The sequence below is a fragment of the Podarcis muralis genome, chromosome 10 (assembly GCF_964188315.1).
Source record: "Podarcis muralis chromosome 10, rPodMur119.hap1.1, whole genome shotgun sequence".
Taxonomy (NCBI): domain Eukaryota; kingdom Metazoa; phylum Chordata; class Lepidosauria; order Squamata; family Lacertidae; genus Podarcis; species Podarcis muralis.
Genome location: NC_135664.1, coordinates 43,666,935 through 43,691,747, shown reverse-complemented (window position 1 = coordinate 43,691,747; position 24,813 = coordinate 43,666,935). Strand labels below are relative to the sequence as shown.

General features: G+C 43.4%; 1 protein-coding gene across 8 annotated transcripts in view; it reads left to right on the top strand.

Annotated features, from left to right (window-relative positions):
* The first annotated feature begins 47 nt into the window (after nt 1–47).
* The window catches only part of PDE6H (phosphodiesterase 6H), a 29,238-nt gene continuing 4,472 nt past the window's right edge, over nt 48–24,813 (top strand). Inside the window, exons 1-5 of one of the 8 annotated variants that reach the window (XM_077934895.1) lie at nt 11,993–12,146; nt 13,477–13,646; nt 14,034–14,052; nt 23,012–23,192; nt 24,676–24,716. In XM_077934895.1, coding sequence (XP_077791021.1) covers nt 23,050–23,192; nt 24,676–24,716 — 184 coding nt within the window. In that variant the 5' untranslated portion in view covers nt 11,993–12,146; nt 13,477–13,646; nt 14,034–14,052; nt 23,012–23,049. The other 7 variants (XM_077934900.1, XM_077934896.1, XM_077934897.1 and 4 more) reach the window with 7 other exon arrangements.

Sequence of the window (24,813 nt, the reverse complement as noted above, 5' to 3'; positions counted from 1 at the left end):
ATATATATGGACAGAATAGATTCATTCAGGCATTGCTGGGCTGCGGGGCGCATACCTGGGTTTCTGTAGGAAACATGCAGCTCTGTGCAGACGAGGCTTTCTGAAAGTGATCTTCCTTGGCTGGGATGTTACTTGACTTTTAGTGCTCGGGCGCGGACGGTTTTTAGGGAGAGGGTCCACAAAAATACAGGTTTCTCCTTTTTTGCACTCCGCCCGTTAAAAAATAAGTATGCATGTTTCATTTTGTGCACGTTGCCCGGTAAATTCCTCTGTTAGGTATTGTAACTCGCATCAAGAATATTATTGGGGGCGGGAGAGGGAGAGAAGTAGAGATACCTAGATACATAGATATACACACACTGTGTTTTCTGTTTGATCTTCAGACTCCAGAAGCTTGTCTTGCAAAAGGGGTGGGCAGCCTTCAGCATTGTTGGATCTGTTTGGGGTTTTCCCCCCAACGAGAATCCCAAAAGCTGCACACTGAAGCCAGGTGTGAAAGACATACCTTGCCTATTTACCAAAAGACGGTACAATTGGAATGGATAGCCTCTGAGCACGTTTTGCCCCAGATAACTTGCTTCCAGTAGCGGAAAGAGGATGTAACACTGGCCAACAATTTGAGTAGTTTTGAAAGAGGATTGGACAAATTCGTGGAGGCTGCGTATACTTAAAGCACATTAAAAGCATTTAGCCTTTGCAGTGCTACAATTCCCAGCACCCTTAACAAACTACAGTTTACAAGAGGTGGAGGGGATATGCTTTAAATGTAAGGGGTGCATGCAGCCAAAGGCTACCAATGGCTACTTGATATGTTTTGTGTTCTTCCTTTGCTGTCTGTCAGGCAGTGTGCCTCTGAATAGCAGAGTGGGGACAGTGTTGTTCTGCTCAGGTCCTCCTTTCAGACTTCCCATAGGCATCTGGTTGGCAACTATGAGACCAGAATGCTAAACGTGATGGGCCTGCAATCCAGCCAGACTCTTCTTTTGCTTTTGCATTTTTCACACAGTTCCATTCCTGATGCTGATTACAACAGCCTAATACACAGTGCTTTTTTCTGGGGGTACGCAGGGGTACACATACCCCTAAACGTTTTGCGAATCTTTGTACTTTTGTCCATTTACTGTATTTATTTCTTCCAAGCTGAACTATAAAATGGTGATTTTCTTGAGTCAAAAAAGCACTGCTAATACAGATGGGAAAGGTAATATTGTAGTTTCTGTTGTTGAACAACTGGGAACCAAACACCCTTGCTGATCTACTGCAAAGTAAATCTGCAAGTTGAACCTGATCTACTTCTGCCTACCCCTGAGCTAGATGATTTTTACTACTTCCTGTTTCATATTTCATCAGAGTACCACTTAGCTTCTGGTTCCTGCACAGAAGCACTGCATGCACGTAATTTTTTCGTTATGAAGAAATGTTGATTTCAGTATCACAGGAGAAGAGGGAAAGAATTAATGAAAGAAACCCCTAAGAAATGCATCCTAACTATGAGCATGACCCAGCCACATATTAGGTTTCACTTGGACATATGTGAGCATGTGCTTAACTCTGCCAGTGAGATCAGTGGACCTTATAAATGCTTAATTTTGGCTGATCAAATCTTGAAAAAGCATTCAGACACTGGAAAAAGAGGCCTAGGCTAGGGGATGATGAAGCAGGCATCTGTGGGGGTTGGTTTATTTCAGTGGATCTTACTCACAAGTAAACATGCAGGGGATTACATCCAGCTTGTTTTGTTTCTATTTGTTCTCTCACCACTGCAACATCTAGTCATTGGTCATTAAGGCTCCGTAAAGTAAACATTCTTAAACTATTAATACTTCCTTTACACAAATCCACTGACAGGCTTTATGCCTTAATTCAATGTATTTTAGAGCTGCTCAGTTATCTGTAATGCACTTTGAATGTTGTTCATTTCTGTAGCTGTCATCAGCTGAGCTGAAATATTACACTGAATCATAAGAACTGCTCTGGGTAAAGAGAGATGAAAATCAGTAGCCAGAAAATGAACATGAGCTGGAAGAAATGGGTGCATGTTGGCTGGTTGCCAGAAGATAAACATATTAGTGTCACATGTGTGCATAGTGCATTACAAAGAATATGTATGATAGGTCTCTGCCCCAAGGGGCTTGCAATCTAAAACAGACACAGAAAACAACAGTGGAAGGGGTGGCAATGGAGGCATGGGTGTGCAAAGAAAGAAATAAGTGATACTGTGTGCTTAATAAGATTTATCCGACGTTATGTTTGCATGTCATTCCATCCCAACAGAATAAGGTGATTTAAGTGAAAAACCTCTATACATACACAGGGGAAAGAACCCATTCTGTTTGTGACAGATAATTTCTTCAGGCACGCAAGTACCACCTTTCAAAGTCCTGCGATATTTTACAGGTAAGACATTTCTTTTCTGGATTCCAAATAAAAAATGTCATAGTTGAAAACCATTTTTTAAAGGCTGACTTTTAATGGGCGTTCAAAGAGCTACTTAGTAATAAATAAGGATTAGCTCATTCCCAATGGAATTGGCTTATTTTTTCCTTTCAACAACTCTCCTTCTCTCTTGGCCATATTCTGAAATTCTTGTAAGTTTCAAAATGTTTGCCATGCAGCACTGCAGGTGGGGAGCAGCTATTAATGAAATTGTGCTTGTGTCCTGCATCTGGTTGGCCACTGTGAACAGAATGCTAGATTAAATGGACATTGAACTGATCCACTTGGGCTCTTCCTAGGTTCCTGTGTTTTTTAAAAACATGTTTAACAGTTCCTTGGATTGCAGAACTAGTTGTGCAGTTCTTTGGATTGCATCCAGTATATAAAAAACCAAAACACCAGTCACAGGATTCAGAACATTCACACTTCCCTAATGTTTGAAAGTTAAAGAGTTACTCTTGGCTACATTTGAAACCATTTAAGTTTTCATGTGCTATATTTAGAAATCTTGCTTTGATTTTAATTGCAATTTGTTACTGTATAACAAATAAACTCTTGGTCATTAAGGCTCAAATTGTTTCCAGGGAGGAACTTGGTGGAATGTAGTAACAACACTTCCTCTATAACCTTCTTCCTGTTTGCCAACTGTAAGAGTAAGAATGGCTATTAGGCAATTTCTTCTATGAGCTAGCTGCAAGCTGCAGATGCAGTTCTCTAATCCATACATTTCAGAACCTGCATGTTATATTCTGAGATTTAGCAAACGCTGTAACAGCCATGTTGTTTTGTTTGTAAACTGAGAGGATTACCTTTCCTCAAGATGTATCCAAGTTGTAAGAGAAAATCAACTGAAATCAATAGACTTGACTAATTTAAGCCCATTGATTTCAATGGGTCTACTCCAAGTATGACTTAGCCTGCAGTCCTTGCCAGATCTACTCAGAAGTCAGTTCCATTGAATTCAGTGTGACTTACTCCCAAGTAGGTGGGGTAAGGATTGCAGCCTTAGTTGGAATCAGTCCAGCAAGCCTTCTTTACCTAGCAGTTTAGCTATTATTGTATAAAAATTCTTGGACGGCAACTTGCTCCGCTGCAGATTCCTAAACTGAAGCTGGTGTTACAAAGTATGAACGGTAGACACACCCTTCCTTAACTGTGTAAAACACGGTAAGGACCCAATGTCCCTGCATTACGTGTTTTTTTATGGGAGCCGGAACAATTGCCATCTAAAATATGGAGCCTCTCCTTTTCAATTACCCACAGCTCCAACTATAGTTGTGTTTAAATTACCCCTTGATGAAAGGAGAGACCACATTCCAAATGTGAGGAAAATTACTAAAACCAGATGTACAGCCTGTCAATATGGTCAGAATGTCTACATTCTGCGTAATGTGGCAGGTTAGAGGTATATCGGCTGGATAGGGTATGTGGCTTATGTGTGCATAAAGATAATATGTGTGCCAAATTATAGGACAGGGTGCTGGTATGGTGCAGCTGGTATGGTGTAGCATGCTTGACTGAAACAGAGAGTCATGGGTTTAAATTCCCTCTACTAGTCATGAAGCTCATTGGATGGCCTTATGTCAGTAATAGGATACAGGAAGTTTCCATATACCATTTGCCCATACAGCTCAATGTTCTTCAACCATGGGTCTCCAGATGTTGGACTGCAACTCCCCTCATCCCCCAACCATCAATAGCCAATGGGATGGTGGGAGTCAGACAGCATCTGGGGACCCAAGGCTGAAGGATGCTTATATAGTTCCATATTTTCTAAACTGACTGGCAGTGGCTTCCCAGGATTTTTGAAATAATAATAATAATAATAATAATAATAATAATAATAATAATAATAATAATTTATTATTTATACCCCGCCCATCTGGCTAGGCTTCCCCATCCACTCTGGGCAGCTTCCAAAAAATATATTAAAATACTGTAATAAATCTTTTCAGCTCTACCCCAAGATCTGTTGTCTGCAAAGCAGGAGATCTGTTGTTGAGCTATGGCCTTTAATCCTAAACCTAAACAATCTCACAGATTTGTTGTGAGGTTAAGAGAGTGGTGGGGATCAGGAGAGAACCACTCTTACCATTATTTTTAAAATGTATATCCCACTGCATCTTGTGAAGATGCAACCCATGGTGGCTAACAATGTACGTGAATGGTGCCTGGAGCTAATTGGAGTAAAGGTGGGAGAAGAAAGTAATAAATCAGAATAAGCCCCAGAGAGAAGGACTTGAACCAATGGATTCAAGTTACAAAAAAGGAGATTCTGACTAAACATCAGAAGGACCTTTTCGACAGTAAGAGCTTCTCGACAGTGGGAAGTTGTGGACTCTCCTTCCTTGGAGCAGAGGTGGGATGGTCATCTGTCATGGATGCTTTAGCTGAGATTCCTGCATTTCAGTGGGTTAGATTAGATGGCCCTCATGGTTCCTTCCAGTGCTACAGTTACATGATTAAATTGCATGATAGGCCCGCTGTATCAGGTGTCTGGCAAAGTGGGGACAGCCAACCACAATACTACAAAGGAAAAGGTATGTATTATGGGTATTGAGTGTTGCTGCTGATTGCAACTAGTACCCGAATGACATGTAAAGCTCTCAGGAGGCTTTGCACAGGTAGGAAGCTGGTCTGGTCTTGTTAACATACATGACAGTCCATCACTCCTCCACCATTTAGAAGATGGGGAGGTTTAATGCCTTATTAATCCGCTTACAGGCCAGCTAATCGCCTAGCTCCTGTCCCTAGCTTAAAGGTGAGAAAAATAAGACACGTGGGCAAGGGCTGCTCCTGCTCCTTGCTGACTGATTGTGGTGCTGAGGCAATGATGCTTCAAGAAACAAACGTGTTCAGGTTGGGGAGTGGAAAGGACTATGATGGAGGGAGACAAGGAGACTCATTCTCTCCTTTAATCCTTCTGTGAGCAATGTTCCCCTCTCTTCCTACTGCCATATGAAAACCCTGTCAGTTCTCCATACTGTATTAGACCAAAGATTTGAAAAGAGATGTTTAAAAATGATGTATCATGAAATCTTTTAGATTTATAATTGCAGCAAGGAATACATATTTTCTTCAATATTTGTGGAAAATAATACAACACATCTTGGTGCTGGTGTCTTTTTAAAAAGCAGCTAGGACCCAGATGGGGAACTCCAACTCCCATCAGCCTGTAAAGTTTGGAAAGCTCTCTTTGGTTCATGATTCTGAAAGAGCCACTGCAGCAAGCAGGATATTTAATTAAAGGAGATGTTAGTGCTAATCCCCTTGGCTCCCTAAGGAAAGCATTGCTTCTAGAAAGGCTGAAATTTCAAGTTTAGAAATACATATGCTATAATTATTATTATAATAATATTCTGTGTGCTACATCCAGGTTTTAGAATCACAACTGGATGAGAAAAGTGCATAAGTAAATTATACAGAAGTGCAAAACCTCTTTGTAGATAATAGGCGTTAAGAGGCCTCGTGTCCATATACACCAGGGGTGTCAAACTCAAATTCATCGGGAGCCGCATCAGCAGTCTGGTCACCCTCAAAGGGCCGGTTGTATCTATAGGACTCAATATGCGCTCAATATAAAAACAAGTGGAGGTTTCCTGAATGCATGTAAAGTGGAGGTTTCCTGTGTAGAACGGCTGGCGCCGCTAGAGGGCAGACGTTCTCTGGCTTGTAGGCTGCCGCGCATGCGCTGAAGAGGCGGCTTTCTTGTGTAAAAAAAAAAGCGAGAATAAAAGGTGAAGGCTGGCGGCCGGCGGCGGCTACACGGGCCACATGACGAGGCCTGGTGGGCCGGATTCGGCCCACGGGCCTTGTGTTTGACACCCGTGATATACACATTTATATATTTTATGTAAAGTTAAATATTACAGATTTCAACATTGAGTTCAACTGCTTGACTTTAATTTTTGGACTTAAAAATGTATTCATTTTATTTATTTAAAACATTTAACAACTCTTCATAAAAAAGATTCCAGTATGGTATACAAAAAAAGTGTAAATAAAAACAAAAGTGCACAGTGCATATAAATACAATTTGAAACCGCTAAATTAACATTACAAAATATGAAACAAAAACAAGTTAAAACCTGAACGACTAAAAAGCATTGTAGAACAATCTGAAAAGACTTAAAATACCCAGGCAAATAGCAAAGTCTTCAATGGGTGCATAGCTAGGATCTGAGTATAATGCTAGTTATATGTAAGTAAAGGTAAAGGTACCCCTGCCCGTACGGGCCAGTCTTGACAGACTCTGGGGTTGTGCGCCCATCTCACTCAAGAGGCCGAGGGCCAGCGCTGTCCGGAGACACTTCCGGGTCACGTGGCCAGCGTGACAAAGCTGCATCTGGCGAGCCAGCGCAGCACATGGAACGCCGTTTACCTTCCCGCTGGTAAGCGGTCCCTATTTATCTACTTGCACCCCGGGGGTGCTTTCGAACTGCTAGGTTGGCAGGCGCTGGGACCGAGCAGCAGGAGCGCACCCCGCCGCGGGGATTCGAACCGCCGACCTTTCGATCGGCAAGCCCTAGGCGCTGAGGCTTTTACCCACAGCGCCACCCGCGTCCCTTAGTTATAGTTATATGTACCTGGAAGTAAATCCCCATTGACATAAACAGTGATTACTTCTGAGTAAACAAAAAAGCCTCATTCTTCAGCAACTGAAGTACTATAGTTCCAAAGTACTAAAACAATTTGAAATATGGTGCATGTTTCCCTGAGAAATTTGCCTCTAGAGCCAGGGGAATAATATGCAGTACAGGTGTTTCAAATGTAATTCCATAGTTGTAACCGGCCAGCTGATCAGCTGAAAAGATCCTCCAAAAGAAGCAAGGTGTGAGACTGCTCCAGCTGCAATCCTCTGCACATTTTAGCCCATTGAACATAGAGAATCATAGAACTGTAGAACTGGAAAGGACACCAAGGGTCATCTAGTCCAACCCTCAACGATGCGGGAATAAGGAATAAATAGCATAGCAGGAATTCTCAGTAAACATGCACAGGATTGTGCTGCATGAGAGTAAAACCAAGCTAAGATCAGGGCTCTGTTGTGCTGCAGAAAATCTGCCTGAACGTCCTCTGGAAGGTCAGGATGCCACACAATACATACTTTTTAGTAATTACTCTTTCCAGGGAAATGGCGAAATTCCTGTAAGTGAGTACAGAGTAAAGAACAAGTGCACTTTGAAACTGAACATCCGGTCCCAGTCCTGCAGCTAATTATATACACAGCAAAACACTCGCACTCTTATAATCTCATAAATCTCTTTGAACACTGTGTTAATAACTAGTTGCCTGCCTGGGGCCTTATTGATTTTTCAGCTCCTTTTATTAGATTGCAAATCTCTGTGCAGGAGCATGCTATATAATTTTACCCTTCCTGCACGAGTTGCAGCAAAGCCAGTTATACACCTCGGCACTAAATTGTCCAGGGTCGTCAAAACAAAAGCAGATGGTGGAGACCTCTCCAAGTTGAGTGAACAGATGGCAAAATGTAGAAGCATCGGGTATCTATTACATGGCTAAGATGTAGGCACCTGCACCATGTTAAGAGTCGCATCCCATGTTACACCTCCTTTTTCCTTTACCCTGTTCACCCCCAGGTGGCTGCCTGACCCTGGAGGTGAAAAGTGTTCATCACTCCTGCTTTGCTCCAGCATAATTCAAAAAGTTCAAAACTTGTTATTAACTACAGGTGCCTGGCAAATAGAAGGGGAAGAAATGGAGCCAGTGAGAGATTTTACTTTCTTGGGCTCCATGATCACTGCAGATGGTGACAGCAGCCACGAAATTAAAAGACGCCTGCTTCTTGGGAGAAAAGCAATGACAAACCTAGACTGCATCTTAAAAAGCAGATATATCACCTTGCCAACAAAGGTCCGTATAGTTAAAGCTAGGGTTTTCCCAGTAGTGATGTATGGAAGTGAGAGCTGGACCATAAAGAAGGCTGATTGCCAAAGAATTGATGCTTTTGAATTATGGCGCTGGAGGAGACTCTTGAGAGTCCCATGGACTGCAAGAAGATCAAACCTATCCATTCTTAAGGAAATCAACCCTGAGTGCTCACTAGGACAGATCCTGAAACTGAGACTCCAATACTTTGGCCACCTCATGAGAAGAGAAGACTCCCTGGAAAAGACCCTGATGCTGGGAAAGATGGAGGGCACAAGGAGAAGGGGACATCAGAGGACGAGATGGTTGGATAGTGTTCTTGAAGCTACCAGCATGAGTTTGACTAAACTGCGGGAGGCAATGGAAGACAGAAGTGCCTGGCGTGCTCTGGTCCATGGGGTCATGAAGAATCGGACACGACTAAACGAGTAAACAACAACAACAACAGGTGGCGGCCATTTTGCGTAAGGATTCCATTCTGCCCCCGCGAATGTCGGTGGAGCAGACATAACCCCGCCCTGCCCATTTACGCCCCTGTTCTGAGCCCTTCCAGGTCCAAAATGGGGTGGGGGTTAGTTTCTGGAGTGGGAAAGGGATAAAGGACACTGCTCCAAACATGGGTATTTTATAATTATATACAAGGGAATCAAATTTTGCTGGTATTACACTGGAAATTGTAAGAATGGGAGATACGTGAATGTTGCCATATGGGTTTTCTTAGAGGTAGGAAAGTATATATTTTGTAGTTAAGGTTACTAAAAAAATTCTAGTGGGACACGCCAGGCAAAGTACTGATATCCAAGTATACAGCTACACATAAGCCACGGACGCTGTGTTGGATCCCTCTGGTTTCCATATGGAAAACAAGCTCAAGTTATTATTTTGGAAGACTGGGTTAAAGTGAAAGCAAGGTTTAAATGGAGTACTCATTTTGAAAGGGTATGGTGTTTCTCAGCAGAACTGAGGTGAAAGCTGTCTGTTTTCCAACAATAAAATTGGCAAGGCAGTCTTAACTGCATGCTCTGAGTCAGGACCAAACAAGCTGAGATGTAGGAGAAGATCCATAATCCAATTTCCCAGCAGTGTATCTGAAGTTTAAAAGCAGCTGCAGCACGTGTTCCCACATTTAGGGGAGAGATAATAAGAATTCATGAATCAGTAATGCTGAGAAAGAGTAGTTGGAGAGATTTTTTTTTCTTCCTCACAATATTGGTACCTTGGATCACAGCCACCCAGCAAAAGTTATCTGCGATAGGGTCAAGAGAGAAAAGGGAATTGTCCCCCATCCCCTTTAGAATTCACTACCTCAAGAGGTAATGATGGCCAAAGCTTAACCTACAATTCTAGGATTCTAGGATCTCAAACCTGATTAAGCAAATCAATGGACAATCATTCTGTCAACGGCCGTTCACCATGACAGCTAAATGGAATCTTTATGTAATTATCAGGTGCTGGAAGTAAACAATACGAGACATTCATAATCTTCATATCCTGCTTAAGAGCTTCCAAATGTGTGTGGCTTGTTGATTTTGGAACAGAATGGTGGACTGGTGCAGGGTTAGGAAACTGGTCCTCCCATATGTTGTTGGGTTGCAATTCCCATCATCCCTGAACATTGGCCATCCTGGATGGAACTGATGGGAATTTTTAATGGGAGTTGATGGAAGCACCACACTGGTGAAGGCTGTGTTGCAGTACTTTTATTTACCATTCTTCTCCTTCATTTCTAGTGTTGTTTATTATTATAGATAACGAAGCATTTTAATTAAAGATCGGAAGAAGCAAAAATGCTATAACAGATGGCTACTGTCAAAACCAGCAATTAGCAGAGGGAACATCTAGTTCTTCCAGTCTTTCCATGACATATAGTACAGCTTACCCCATGATGTGATGTCACAACGTACTAAGTTTCCCCCTCCCCTCCCAGCAGTCATCAGTTATTCAGAGCAGGGATGGGGGAACCCATCATGTCACAACACAAGGGAGCATGGCCGACTCAAGACATTTTTCACCTGAAGTGAACCACAAGATGTTGCCCTCGCCACCAGGGAAGAAGGATTGAGTGAAGAGCTACATCAGGAGCAAGGGGGCAATCAAATCAACTTTCCTAAAAGGTTGGAATGGGAATCAAAGGCCATTGTGAGAGGGAAAGGGACCCACTCTGAATCATGCTGGGCGCAGAGCCTAGGTAAATGACCCCTGGATGGTAAGTCCACTTAGAGGTGACTATGGGGTTGTGGCGCTCATCTCTCTTTCAGGCCAAGGGAACTGGTGTTTGTCCACAGACAACTTTCCGGGTCATGTGGCCAGCATGACTAAACCACTTCTGGCTCAACGGAACACTGTGACTGAAGCCAGAGCACACGGAAACGCCGTTTACCTTCCCACCACAGCGGTACCTATTTATCTACTTGCACTGGTGTGCTTTCGAACTGCTAGGTTGGCAGGAGCTGGGACAGAGCAATTGCTCCATCACGGGGATTCAAACCGTCGACCTTCTGATCAGCAAGCCCAAGAGGCTCAGTGGTTTAGACCACAGCGCCACCCGTGTCCCATGCAAGTAGAGCCTAGAAGACCCCAGAGGACAGCCCCTGCCATTTCCTCCTCGGGGTGAGAGGAGACCAGCAGCATCCCCTATTCACTGAGAGGCAGCTGCAGAGGCAGCATTGGGAGTTGGGGTGTTGCCGAGGAGAACGCAGATCTGGCTTTCAAGGAATGTGTGGCAGTGGTGGCAGCAGCAGGAGAAGCATTCCTTGGAGGTTGCGTATGCTGCCTCTGTCAATTCTGCTGCTTGTAGAGATTGTCTTGCCTTGCCTCATGGGTGAACCAACCCTGCAATGGCTGACCTTGCTTATGAAGGGTTGGAGGAGGGAAATGAGATACCCAACTACCATTTTCAGGGGCATTCTACATATGGGATCTTGCCTAGTTTGGTCCTTAGCTAGGTAGAAGAATGAGACTCAATAGGGGGCTGTGAGTAGAAGACCAGCTGTCCCTTTTATTGCGCATTCATGGTTAGTTGCACTCATGATTTTATCAGGGAGGTTATATGCAAATCCACTTTCCATACTGTTTGCAACTGCAAAAGTTTCAAGGTGTGGGCATACCGCATCATTTCCAATTGGTTCATGCCCTGTAACTTCCTGCTGAAATCTTGTAACTTTTTATGCCACAAATGCTCCTGGATTCATGTTGTCCGACTTTTGTTATGCTATAGTGCAAGAGGGCCCCCCACCTGATGCCAATAATTCAATAACATTGGGGAAGCATTGCAGAACAACTAATAAAGCAGAATAGTGTGTGGGCCATCCAGTATAAATCTACCCATAATGCACAATTATTGTATCAATTATATGTTATAGCATACACTCGCCAAAACACAACACCCACCAAGGGTGCCAACTTGAATAAAATATTGGGGGGGGGCAGGTAAGCCCCGCTTTGCATAATCGATCACAAGACGTCAGGGGTGGGGAGAAAAACAAATGAAAATCCATCTCTTTACTCTGCCCTTTGGCAGTTAAGACAGGATGTTTTGTGGGACTCGCCTCTATTGCTCAATTTGTTCTGTTCCGGCTGGAACAGTTTAAACTTGTTTTTAAAACTGTAACTGTTCTGTCTTTCTTTATATTTGTGTGTTCTGTTGTTCTAGCCAGCCTTGCGATGAAAAGGTGGGTAAGGAATCTCATAAAGAAATAAGGAAATGGTAAAAGAGGCCATAAGCCACGAGGCATGTTTAAAAGAGAGGATCCCGCATAAAAGGGGGGTAGTGGCAAGAAGCAACCCTTTGTGTGGCTGCCGAGACAGATGGAAACTCAGAGGTGAGCAGACATGTGGGTGGAGAGGCGGTGGCGGCAGATGCAACAAGCCTGCTGCTGAATCTGTACATGGTTCCTCCAGCTGGCTGCAGCCAACGCTTATTGTGTTATGGGCAACATGAATAATCTCAAGGTCCCAGGCACTGTGTGGAGGAGATTTCATCCCTGAGGGATGTGTGTGTGTGTGTGTATTGGCATTCACAGACAAAAGAAAGGCACATGGCCTCACAAACTACAGTCTCTTTTCTCTATAACTGTCTTAAAAAAAAAAATGTCCTGCTCATGTGCCTTTAATAGCAACCTAACACACACACACACACACACACACACACACACACACACACACCCCCAAGATGGCTGTTTTATCACGGGTGTATTCTGCAACCTGTTACTGACTGTGGGCTTGTCCACATTTCCACTTGTCTTATGCCTAGAAAGCTTTCTGTGCACAGGTTTGAGTGATTTTCTGTTTGCCCCTCCGCTTTCCACACTCTTTAGCACTGAATCGGAGCAAGCATCAATCCGCAGAAAACCCCATTGATGTTTGCTGCTATTCGGCAGTAAAGATTTTCATGGGGGAAGTGGTGGGACAAGTGGATGAGCCCACAATTATAGAACATTAGTGGTGGCTTTCTTCTGCATCATTAGTTGTTCTGTGGTGATTCCACAACACTACCACGTTAATGCTGTCTAGTGGGGCTACAGCGCAACAAAAGGAGGATAAAAGAAACCCAGAACATTTGTGGTTTAAAAAGTTACAGGACTTCAGCAGGAAGTTACACAATATGCACTGATTGGGAATGAAGCAGTGTGACTGCCCCCAAACGTTTTCAGGTGCAAGCAGTATTGAAAGTGGGATTGTATCCGACCACCCCAATAGCATCATGAGCATAAATAATCATGAATGTGCAATAAAAAGGACATGGGGGGACACACATAGAAATGTAGCTGTTGGAGCCCCTTCAGATATCCTTATCGTTGTGCACTCATCATGATTTGTACTCGTGATGCTGTCAAGGTGGTCATAGGCAATCCTACTTCATACACCTCTGTGGGGAATTCCACAAATCAAGGCCTGCCACTACAGACTGGGTCCATTGGGCCATAGAACACCATGCTGGCATTCTGGTGGGATCGCCCCATTCAATCTACATCAAGGGGAGATCCCTGCACCCAGGATCAACCCTGAAGGAGTAATCAATCAGCAAGCAGGCAGGTTGATTTAGGATGCATACCCAATGCCTATGCCAAAATCTACTACCTCTGTAATCAATGAAGTTGTGGCCAATTTTAATCCCAGATTATTGTTTTGTCATCATTTTTGCTATTGCAGAACCTCCACCCGGGTTACCGGACCAGTGTGCTTGGACGTAGAAAAGCCCTCTCCTAAAATGTCATAATCTGCACTTCTGAGGGTGGTGAAACACTTCTCTCGTGATCTTAACACCTGAGAGCATCTGTAGTGATGGAAGTGGTCTTTCAGATATTCAGGACCTAAGTTGTGTAAGGCTTTAAACACCAATATGAGCACCTTGAACTGGGCCCAGAAACAAACGGGAAACTAATTATTGTAGTTACTGCTGCCAAGTACACAGGCACACTCCTCAGACTTGGAGCCACATGTATTATGTAACTGGAAGATATTAGACAGAAAATGTACAGTGAATCCTATCAAACAGGAGAAGTGTGAGTCTCTAAAGGATCTTAACAATGTGGTGTTGAATTGAAAAGTACCCCTTTTGTTGTTTTGTTCCTAATCATTTGGCCCAGGGCTTCCCCTATTCTGGCACGGTTGAAAAAGCTTTAATTTCATACAACAGCTTCTGCATCTATGTGAGAGCCTCCCCCTATGTATCTGACTCCCCCTTTTCTTTTCTTTTCTTTTTTCAGATAAAGTGAGAATTTCAGGGTAGGTGAGAAATGTCCAGTCAGTGCCAGACAATCTCATCCCCTTCCTCCAAGGAATGTCTTCTCATGCTTGTCGTATTCTAATACAGCTCCCCCAAAATGCACTCTAAAGTAAATCTGGGATCAACACTCTCAGAAACATGTCCACCCCTCCTCCTCTGAGGCATGACACATTGTCACTGGTGCCATTTGACAGTGAAGTCACCTGGTGGATTAGGACACCCTGGAGTATTTCTGGAGGGTGCTTTGCCTTTCAGAGAGATTTTTCTCATCAAGCGGGTTGGGAAATAACTTCATGGTTTCCAAGAGGAGCTCACAACACTGTAAGTTTTCATTTTTTAAAAAATATCTGCATCTTGTAGACAGTGAAGCAGGGAAGAGAGAAAGGAGTTCTTGTGGACTGTGCTTTGAAATTAGAAAAAAAGCATGGATTGAAACCCAGGAGGACTTGTTTAAACTTCCCTTTTCTTTGATCTTTTTTTAATCTGAAGGACTCTTAACACCAGCAGTAAAGGTTATATAATTTGCCTTATGATTATGTGACTTTTTCAAGATGAATGCAATAAATCTTTCATTGGACTCAGTGTAAATAGGTAGTCAGTTGGACATCCAGGCAAGTTTTATTTTGCTAGTCACTTTTACCGTAGTATTTTTCTTAGTAGTGTTTTGGCTTACCCATTGGCAGTTGCAAACTTCATGGGACTCTATTCTTAGCTGAGTTGGCTTGCAGAATTTTCTGAAGTGGTTGGAAGAACGTAATTAAAGAGCTGATTTATCAAGGGTGCATGGTGGGTGTCCCATGTGGTCTTTGAAGGACTTTAAAATGTTGATGCCTTGAGATTGTATCAGGAAGATGGAAGGGTGGCAAAGGCTTAAGTGGGGCTTTATTAAAACCAGTGGGTGTTTTGCCATTGACATCTGTTGGAGCAGGGTTTCACCTGATTCATAAAATGTTCAACCAATTACTGTACAAGGAGCCGCCAACATTTCTTCCTTCACAATATGATGTCTGCTGCCTGTCCATTCTTATTATCAGCGAGCTAGTGGCTGGGAAAAGATGTGTAGTGAAAATGTATGGTGACTGCATTTAGACATTTAGAGAGAGAGAGAAAGAGAGAGTGTGTGTATAGTGTAGTGTGTGGGCATGTGATTCCCCCTTTTAAAGCATTTCTCCTTTGGCTTGAGAAGAATAAAATATCTAGTCATCAGCAGATATTGGATATAACTGATTTTGGGCAATCAGTCTCCCACAAAAACCAAACTGGAATAGCATGACTTCTCAATACAACCATAATTATGTCTGAATCTAGATTAAGAAGATTCTAGGTAGCAAATGGCTAGAGTGATATCACGGGTGCAATACTTATGAATGGCTTCTTTTGGAGACTGGAGCTCCTGACTACTGGTGTGTACATGCTTCCTATTTACTCTGCATCCATTGCACCCCCACTGCTAGCTTGGGAAGCTGTGTTCACCCGACATTAGCCACAATCTATATTTATCTCGTATTGATCCTGTCGTTTCTTGTGGAACGCTGCATTTTTATGTGCTTATCCCCAAAGCAGCTTCAATCTGAATTGAGAAAAAGAATGGCTTAGCTGTGTTCTAAAGCAGTGATGGGTACACAGCCTGCCATTCTGAGGACAACCACAGCACACACAAACTTGGTCTTCCCATGGCCCAGCGTGTGATATTCTTGCCAGACATGGAGCTGGGATATGAGATGTTTCCAGGGTGATAAATCAAAAAGGATCAGAGCAGCCCACGTAGAGTTTTGTATTTGGCCCTGCTGTAAAGAACATCAGCCGGAGAATCCATTTTGCCTTTCCTAAAGGATCAGAGATAAATGCCATGAAAGGGAGGGATTAGGAAGAAGCAATTTGCCATTTGTGCACAAGCCCTCCTACAAGATGTTCACAAAGGGAGGAGGGGGAAGATTAACCTGGATACTAACCCGGAGGTGGGTTGCCATCTGACAGCATCAGGATAAGAGCATTACCATGGACAAGATTGCATTAGGTAAAATTAACCATCTGACGACATACGCAACGTCTTTACACAGTGGATTAACTCTTCGACTGAAATAGGGACCTGTCAGAGCCAATTAGAAAGCGCCGCATTTGACGTTGAAGTAGGGAGAGAAATGAAGGTTGGAGGAAAAAAGGACACGCAATTGCACAGCACTTTTCAAGGCATATTTCACTGCTGACACCTGCACTGGTTCGCTCATCCCAGGACTGTTTTTCCAATAACAACAGGCAATATTAGTGGCGGAATTGCTGTCTTACATTATCTGAGAGGTAAGTTCCCAAGGGATTTAAAGGAGTCCTTGAAAGGCATCAATCCAAAAGTTGAAACGTGAATTGAGGGGTTCAGTCGCGGGCACTTGATACAAGACAGTGATGTTGGAAGACCAGGATCAGTGGCTTGGGATGAAGAAATCGGCTGTAACGTTGTGTGCTACCCAACTTGATGAATTCTACAGAGAAACTTACTCAGTAGTTCTGAAGGGCATTGGTGGAGAACAGAGTGGGGGATTTCTGCCGTTGGTGGGAAAGGATAGCTAGCCCCCTTTCCCCGCTGGTCTGTTACTGACAGCAGGTAAAAGAAGTGGACCATTGTATTTTTTTTCCTGACTAGATGAGATGCATGCATTGATGACAGGGTGGTGGTGAAGAAATAGGAAGGATCGTTTGTGGCCACTGCTAGATCCCCTTTCTCTCTATTCCTTTTAATATTGAGCCGGGTGAGAACGCAGTTTACAGCAACTCCCCTTGACTACAGGCAGCACATCTCTTTGTCAGCTACAGTACCCTTGCTCTGAAATGGAAGCAACATTTTATGAATCCTTCAGGTGGTACCTTCCTTCCCCTTTGCTTTCTAAAAGAAGCAGAGAAACTGGGGACAATCTGTTTGGAAATAGCATTGGGAACCTAGGAAGCTCCCTCCTAACAAGTCAGATCATTGGTCCAGCTAGCTCAGAGCCATCTACTTATGGAATGGCAGGGGGGCTCTTGCATCCCAGACAGAGCTCTCTCCGAGCCCTATAGATGCTGGGGATTGGATCTGGGACCTTCTGCATGCAGAGCAGGTGCCCTGCCGCTAAGCTCCAGCCATTCCCCATTGCTTTATGCTCTATACCTCACAAGACTACAATCCCCAGCTCCCTTAACAAGCTACATCTTCCAGGGTTCTTTGGGGATCTCATATGCTGTATATGCACAGTGTGTACATACATACATGGACATGGTCTTGCTGTGTGCATCTTAATGCCTTTCTGAATTTGTGGGTTCAAGTCTCTTTCCCTGAAAATGTCCTGATGTTTTGTTCACTCAGGGGTACATCCCACTTTTCAATGAAACTCAATCCAGGCTTCTCAAGAGCATCCTGTCAGCTGTTTATTTAAATAGGTTTTCCAGCCAAATGTTCCTCTTGCTGGAATTGTTTACCACAATGACTGTTAAAGTATGTAATTTGTAACCATGGATGTTGTTTGGGCATATGCAATCTCTGAAAGCAGCAGAATCAGTATACAGCATGAAAACCCTAAGAATAGAGTGGTTTCCCTCCCCCCCCCCCATCCCTTGTCACTTCTTTAAATAACACACACACACACACACACACACACACACACACACCCTTAAGATGCTACAGGTCTGTTCGTGCTAATGCAAACTGGCAGAGGTCCATTGGCTTCAGCAAAGAATCTGATCCCAGAATGGGATTTGGCTGTGCCCCAAATTTCCTTGATCAAATTGTTTAGACTTTCCTCTTGAACTTCCTAGCTCTCAAAAAATGGAAATAAAGCATTTTTCCTAACTCAACACAACATGAAGAAAGTCTAGGAGCTTACTGGAAAACATGCCAGTTGGTTTAATGTACTACACCTAGCAGAGCAATCCCACGCAGAAAACCACCATCAGTTCTGAGGAGCTTACTCCAGAGGAAGAGTGAGTCCCATTGAACTGAATTGGACTTACTCCCAAGTAAACATACTTAGGAATGTGCAGCTAGTCATTAGCTATGTCCAAATGCATAATGTAACTCCTAATATGGCTTGCAGGTCTATGGTGATAGAAGACATGAACTGAAATTATTTGCAGATTTCTCACTTTGGTCTGATCACAGCATTTGGCAAAACCATGAGCAACTACAAATCTTCCAATGTTAAATATTTATCGACTATACAAGATACATTTAAGTGGCATGAAAAGAAGCAGATTGTTCGTTTATGAAGTTATTACAAGTTGCTCCTCTTGAGCAATGCGATTGCTGAAGCGTCTTTGGAATCTCATAAACAAGCTGCATATAATTATTAGCAACAACGAACCATAATACATTTGTTAAGCAATTCTGTCTCGTTCTTCATTTCAAGAGCAGATCCCAGCCTTTTACATACAGTACATTGTTGGAATAAAAAGTCTTAGCCACCATTTCAGAAATGTTTTCGAGGGCAAGCAGTACCCTGCTCTTTGTTCTTCAGGTAATAGTTGTTTTCTTTGTGAAAATTCTACCTGCATGTTTTTATAGGCTAGAGACATAAAAATATCCCACTGCTGTGGAGAGAGATATGAGGAGATATTAGCAGGCTGCGCCAAGGAGATACAGTATGGTGCTCTGACATAAAGAGATTAAGCACCAGCTCTTATGTCTGGGCTAATTTTGTCCTCTGACATCAGGGATCAGCTTGAGAACAAGCCATGAGAGAAGTCTAGAATGGGAGTTGCATAATGCTTATGCGTAGCAGAAGGGACAAACATGTGACTTCACATGTGTGTGAGGGAGAAAGAAGAAAGGACAAAACCTTTCCCGTTGGCACTTAAGCATAGAGGCCATTTTGACTGGGAAGGTGGCTTTGGCCTAAAGGGCAATGAAAGCACCCAATAACTGGTTTTTGGTTTTTGGTTTTGGCAGTGTGTGAGCTAGGGTGGACAAAATCTCTCAGGTTTTTTAACCTCAAGCTTCCCAATTTTCCTAACTTCTGTTTTCCGCATTTCTCCATCCGTTTACAGCAGGCATTCCCAAACTTGGCCCTCCAGATGTTTTGGGACTATAACTCCCATCATGCCTAGCTAACAGGACCAGTGGCCAGGGATGATAGGAATTGTAGTCCCAAAACATCTGGAGGGCCAAGTTTGGGGGTGCCTGGTTTATAGTGTATGCAGTTATTTATTTATTTTGCCTCATGAATAGCCATCAGCATTTCAGTGTGCCTTTCTCTCAAAATAAGACAGTTTGTTATGCAGTTTTGTCTGTTATGCATATATTTTTTTGCAAACCATTTCCCAAATATATGCAGCTTTGTACACGTTATTAAGGGACGCGGGTGGCGCTGTGAATAAAACCTCAGCGCCTAGGACTTGCAGATCGCATGGTCGGTGGTTCGAATCCCCACGGCAGGGTGCGCTCCCGTCGTTCGGTCCCAGCGCCTACCAACCTAGCAGTTCGAAAGCACCCCCGGGTGCAAGTAGATAAATAGGGACCGCTTATCAGAGGGAATGTAAACGGTGTTCCGTGTGCTGCGCTGGCTCGCCAGATGCAGCTTGTCACGCTGGCCACGTGACCCGGAACTGTCTCCGGACAGCGCTGGCTCCCGGCCTATAGAGTGAGATGAGCGCACAACCCTAGAGTCTGGCAAGACTGGCCCGTACGGGCAGGGGTACCTTTACCTTTACCTTTACCTTACACGTTATTTGGTTGGAGAAATTGCACTGAGAAATTAGGAGAAGTGAGAATGTCGAAGGACAGTTGCATTTTCCAGAGAAGCGGACACGGAGCAATGGATCCAAACTACAAGAAAGAAGATTCCACCTAAACATTAGGAAGAACTTCCTGACAGTGAGAGCTGTTCGACAGTGGAATTTGCCGCCAAGGAGTGTGGTGGAGTCTCCTTCTTTGGAGGTCTTTAAGCAGAGGCTTGACAACCATATGTCAGGAGTGCTCTGATGGTGTTTCCTGCTTGGCAGGGGGTTGGACTCGATGGCCCTTGTGGTCTCTTCCAACTCTATGATTCTATGATTCTATGATTCTATGATTTTAATTTGCATATTGTTTCAGGAAGTGTTGATTCAAACTAAATTCCTTCTGCCTCCATTGTGTTGAGACAAACCCCACAGATGACAAAGCAGTGGACCTGCTACTTCAGCCAACAGAAAGTCCTTTTAGTCAAAATTGGTACATTGGTTCACAACCAATGGATAGGGAGTCATAAGCGGACAGCACCTTAGCCATTTTTTGTCTTGTTTAGGATTTTTAAAGAAAATATGAAAGATTGGATGAAGGGACCAGATGTGAAGCACTCCTTCTCCCTTAGGAGATGTATGGAAGATGAAATGTCAGCAGTGGAACCTTAATCACCCTTGCGTGAAAAGCTGCCCATTGCAAAATTCCCACTTTCTTTCAGAAGTTCAGAAGCCCTGCCCTTTTTTGCCCCATTTTTGATCACACGAGTTCTCAGAAAGGAGCAGGCAGAAGAAGGGGCTAAGGGGGTTCTGGGTTGAAAAAGTTGAAGACTTTAGCTTCAGTCTAGCATATGGAGGTCCAAATCCTATTTCAGCAGTATGTTCACCAGGCTGCCTTGCGTGAGCTTAGAACAGTGGCAGACCTACATTTTGGGGGCCCTGGAGGTTGAACTGTCATGGGGGCCCCTTCGCAACCAGCAACGAGGTCTGGCTAACCACTGCTATCTTCTTCAAATGGATTGTTTCATGACAGATCACCACACTTTTACAACATCTGTGGTACTGACTCTAAAACTTCAGGATTGTTGAAATATATACTATGCAACAAAAAAATTAATCTGAGTCGTGCGACTCAAATTGGGTGTATTAGACCCCAAAATTTTAATCAATGTGGACTAAAGCTGCTTCTGGGGCCCCTCTGGGTTCAGGGGCCCTGAAGTTTAATCTTTATTAGTTTCATAGTAGATCTGCCCTGGCTTAGAGATTGGATATACACAGGCAAACACACACACACACACACACACACACACACACACACACAACTTCCATCATTGCTGACCTTTGACTATCCTGGCTGGTGCTGATGGAAGTTAAGAGTCCGAACAACATCAAGAGGCTGAAAGGTTCCCCTTCCCTGCTATGTAGGAACTAGAGCACACTTCTAGCAATCAGTATGGCAAAAAGCATCAAGCATTTGGGCTGCTGTAACTGCAAGTGCTGTTGAGACGCGGGTGGCGCTGTGCGTTAAACCACAGAGCCCTAGGACTTGACGATCGGAAGGTTGGCAGTTCGAATCCCCGCGACAGGGTGAGCTCCCGTTGCTCGGTCCCTGCTCCTGCCAACCTAGCACGTCAGAGTGCAAGTAGATAAATAGGTACCGCTCCAGGGAAGAATGGCAGATGAAGCTGATGGACTACATGGAACTGGCGGAAATGACTGGCAGAATCCGAGACCAGGGAGAAGAGTCGGTGGAAGAAGATTGGAAAAAATTTAAAGTATATTTACAGAAATATTGTAAAATTAATGAATGTTAGAAGGATGCTGGAATGAAGTTACATGGTTTTAGCAGAAAGGTTATAAAGAATTAAGTAAAAATGGATTGTTAATGGGTCAAAGTGTAAAATTTAAGGTCAAACTGCGTTAAGATAAATTATAGAACAAAATCTGAGAAAGAGGGAAAGGACTTGCTGAAACAGCTAATTGAATTAGAATACAAAAAAGGGAGGTGTGAGGAAGTCGAGGAAATAAGTAAATGAAAGATAAAGATATGAAAATATCGGATGTGTTTGTTTTTTTAAAATGTTTTTGTTTTTAAATGTTTTCGTTTTTTCTTTTTTTCATTGTTCTGCTGTACTGTTTTTTTTATTGTACTCTCTTTCATTTCTGAAGTATTGTAACTCTTCTATTGTTTGCTTTTTCTTTTCTTTTTTGTAATTGTTAAACTTTAATAAATATCATTAAAAAAAAAAATAGGTACCGCTCCAGCGGGAAGGTAAATGGTGTTTCCGTGCGCTGCTCTGGTTCGCCAGAAGCGGCTTAGTCATGCTGGCCACATGACCTGGAAGCGGCACACCTGCTCCCTCGGCCAATAAAGCGAGATGAGCACCGCAACCCCAGAGTCGGTCACGACTGGACCTAATGGTCAGGGGTCCCTTTACCTTTAACTGCAAGTGCTAGGCACAGAAGTAAATACTTAAGGGAGGAACATAAGCAATTGTCTTCTATCAAGTCAGATTATTTGCCCATCTACCCCTATATTGTTTTCTCTGCGTGGCAACAGGTCTCCAGGATCTCAAGTAGGGGTTTTCACATCACTCATTATCAGCTGCTGCTGCTTTTACTTGAAATTGAACATGGGATCTTCTGAATGCAAACTGTATGTTTTATCACTGAGCCGTGTCCCCCCACACACACACACAAATGATGGCTCCTAATCTTTCAGCTGGCCACTATTAATGCAGCTGAATGGGCAGGTGTAAGGTTTTTCTCTGTGCTATGAAAATCTCCTCCTGCACATGACACCGACATTCCCGCCCACCCTCCAGCCAACCAGTCCCTGATCAGTTAACAACAATGGTCTTAATGCCAAACTTCAATATCAGCTCAAATCTCATAACAATTTACTGAACACGGAGTCAGGGGGGGGGGGGAATTTGTGTAGTATGCAAACATACCTCCATTGTTGCCTGATGAGCAAAAATGGAAGGGCCAGATCCCACTGCTCCATTATTATTATTTTTAAAGTAGCAGTTTGTGCTTAAATCCCAGCCACTTTACATGAGCTCAGATGCATAGGTTTTGCTGTGATTTTGAAAAACACTGTAGCGCTGGTAAGAGAGAGAGTTCTATGGTTGTAGACAGCATAACCAGACTGAATTGAGGGCAGGGCTCCTATCGCTTTAAAGTAGGGGTCTAGGCTTTCCAACTCTAATGGCAACAAGGGTTGTAAATTGTAAGTACCCCCCTTTTTTTCATTAACTGCGTTTATTTTTGTTCCAGAGATCTGAAGCAGCAGAGTGCCTCACAGGAGGTGAAGAATGACTGAGAACGCAACAGCGCCTGCCACCCTCAATGCTACAGAGACAACTGGACCTACCACGCCCCGCAAGGGGCCTCCCAAGTTCAAGCAACGGCAGACACGGCAGTTCAAGAGCAAGCCCCCCAAAAAAGGAGTAAAAGGGTAAGAGTAGCAATTCATTCGCTCACAAATGTGCTTTTAAGATTCTGCATTACCAAACTGCAAATATTAGGGCATCACCCCTACTGGAACTACATACGTGTAACAGGGCAGGGGGCAGGCCTTATTTATTCCTCTTTCACCACTGCCTCCATTTCCCTCTTCCTTCCTTGGTTGTTTCCCTTTCGTCAATATCTAGATTGTAAGCCCCTTGGGACAGCCGCCTCTTTTCTCATTCTGAATAACGCATCATGTGCATAAAGGCTGAGGAACCTTTGTCCTTCCTGGTGTTCCTGAACTACAACTCCCATCAGCCCTTACCCAATGATCAAGGGTGATGGGAGTTGTAGTACAACAGCTTACTGGAGGGCCACACTTTTCCCATTCCCGATGTAAATGAATGATGGTACAGGCCATAGACTGAGGTGTGGCAGGTATCTTGACTTAACCTGCATAATGCTATAGTCCTAAACATAAATATTGGGGAATAAGCCCCATTGAACACAGTGGTGCTTACCTATGAATAAACGTATGTAGGACTGCATTATAAATGGAGCTGGGCTCTGTAGTTGTTTGTAATGGTCTTGTCTTGGTTAGATCACGCAAGGAGACAGAGGAGAGAGGAAAGGCCTTATGGGGATAGCTTGATATGGTTTATACTATAGGACCTTTGCTGATGGGTCCTATCAGGGTATTTTACAACAGAAAATACATGAGTAATGCACTGGGGTGATATTGAAGGTGCTGGACCAATGGGGAGGAGTCCTGGGCATACAGTCGATTCCATTATATGGCCTTAGATTACTCACTGATATACTTTTCATATGTTGTGGCCGTCTGGTTTCGGAATCTATCTTGCTAGTTAAATGCAGTCTATTTTATGGTGGGATGGTGAATCCGTGGCCCTCCAGATGTATCTAAGCCAGGGGACTCTTCCTATTCTTGGCTTTCTTATGAGACAACATGATGAGATTGTTTAGCTTAGATTTGATGGCCTGCTGATGAACAGAAGCTCTGTGACTATATGCTTAGGGAGCAACAGTACAAGCATGTTATCACCCATATTTCCTAGGATATTGTTTCTCTATTTTGGTTTGACTTGGTTCTCTTCTGTGTGAATAGATGCCCCTGCATGGCAAGCCAACATTGGAATCAGCATGAGTGGCATGAGTGAGAGGCTCAAAACACTCTGAAAATTGCAGGTTTTTTGGTGCCTCTTTGTAAGGAACAAATTGAGCATATTTAAAGACATTTGTCCCATCTGTTTGTACATAGTAACAAGACCAAGCCAAACAACACCAAGCCAAATGCAGGAGCTTGCTAATGGGGGAGACAATATCCAGTACAACTTGATCTTGCAGCAGAAAACACACATAAAATCAGCTGTTCCCTTGCATGTTCTCTTTGGTTAGGAAAAATATATCTATTCATAAATACACAAACATATGGTTGCAACTCAAACTCTCTTCTGTTGCTTTTTCCATAGTTTTGGAGATGATATCCCAGGAATGGAGGGCCTTGGAACAGGTAATTGATAGGCAATATTGCTCTGTTATTCCCTGTGCTATTTTCCTACACCCCAAGCCATCTTAAATGAGCTTTTCCATCTTGATCTATGTAGGCA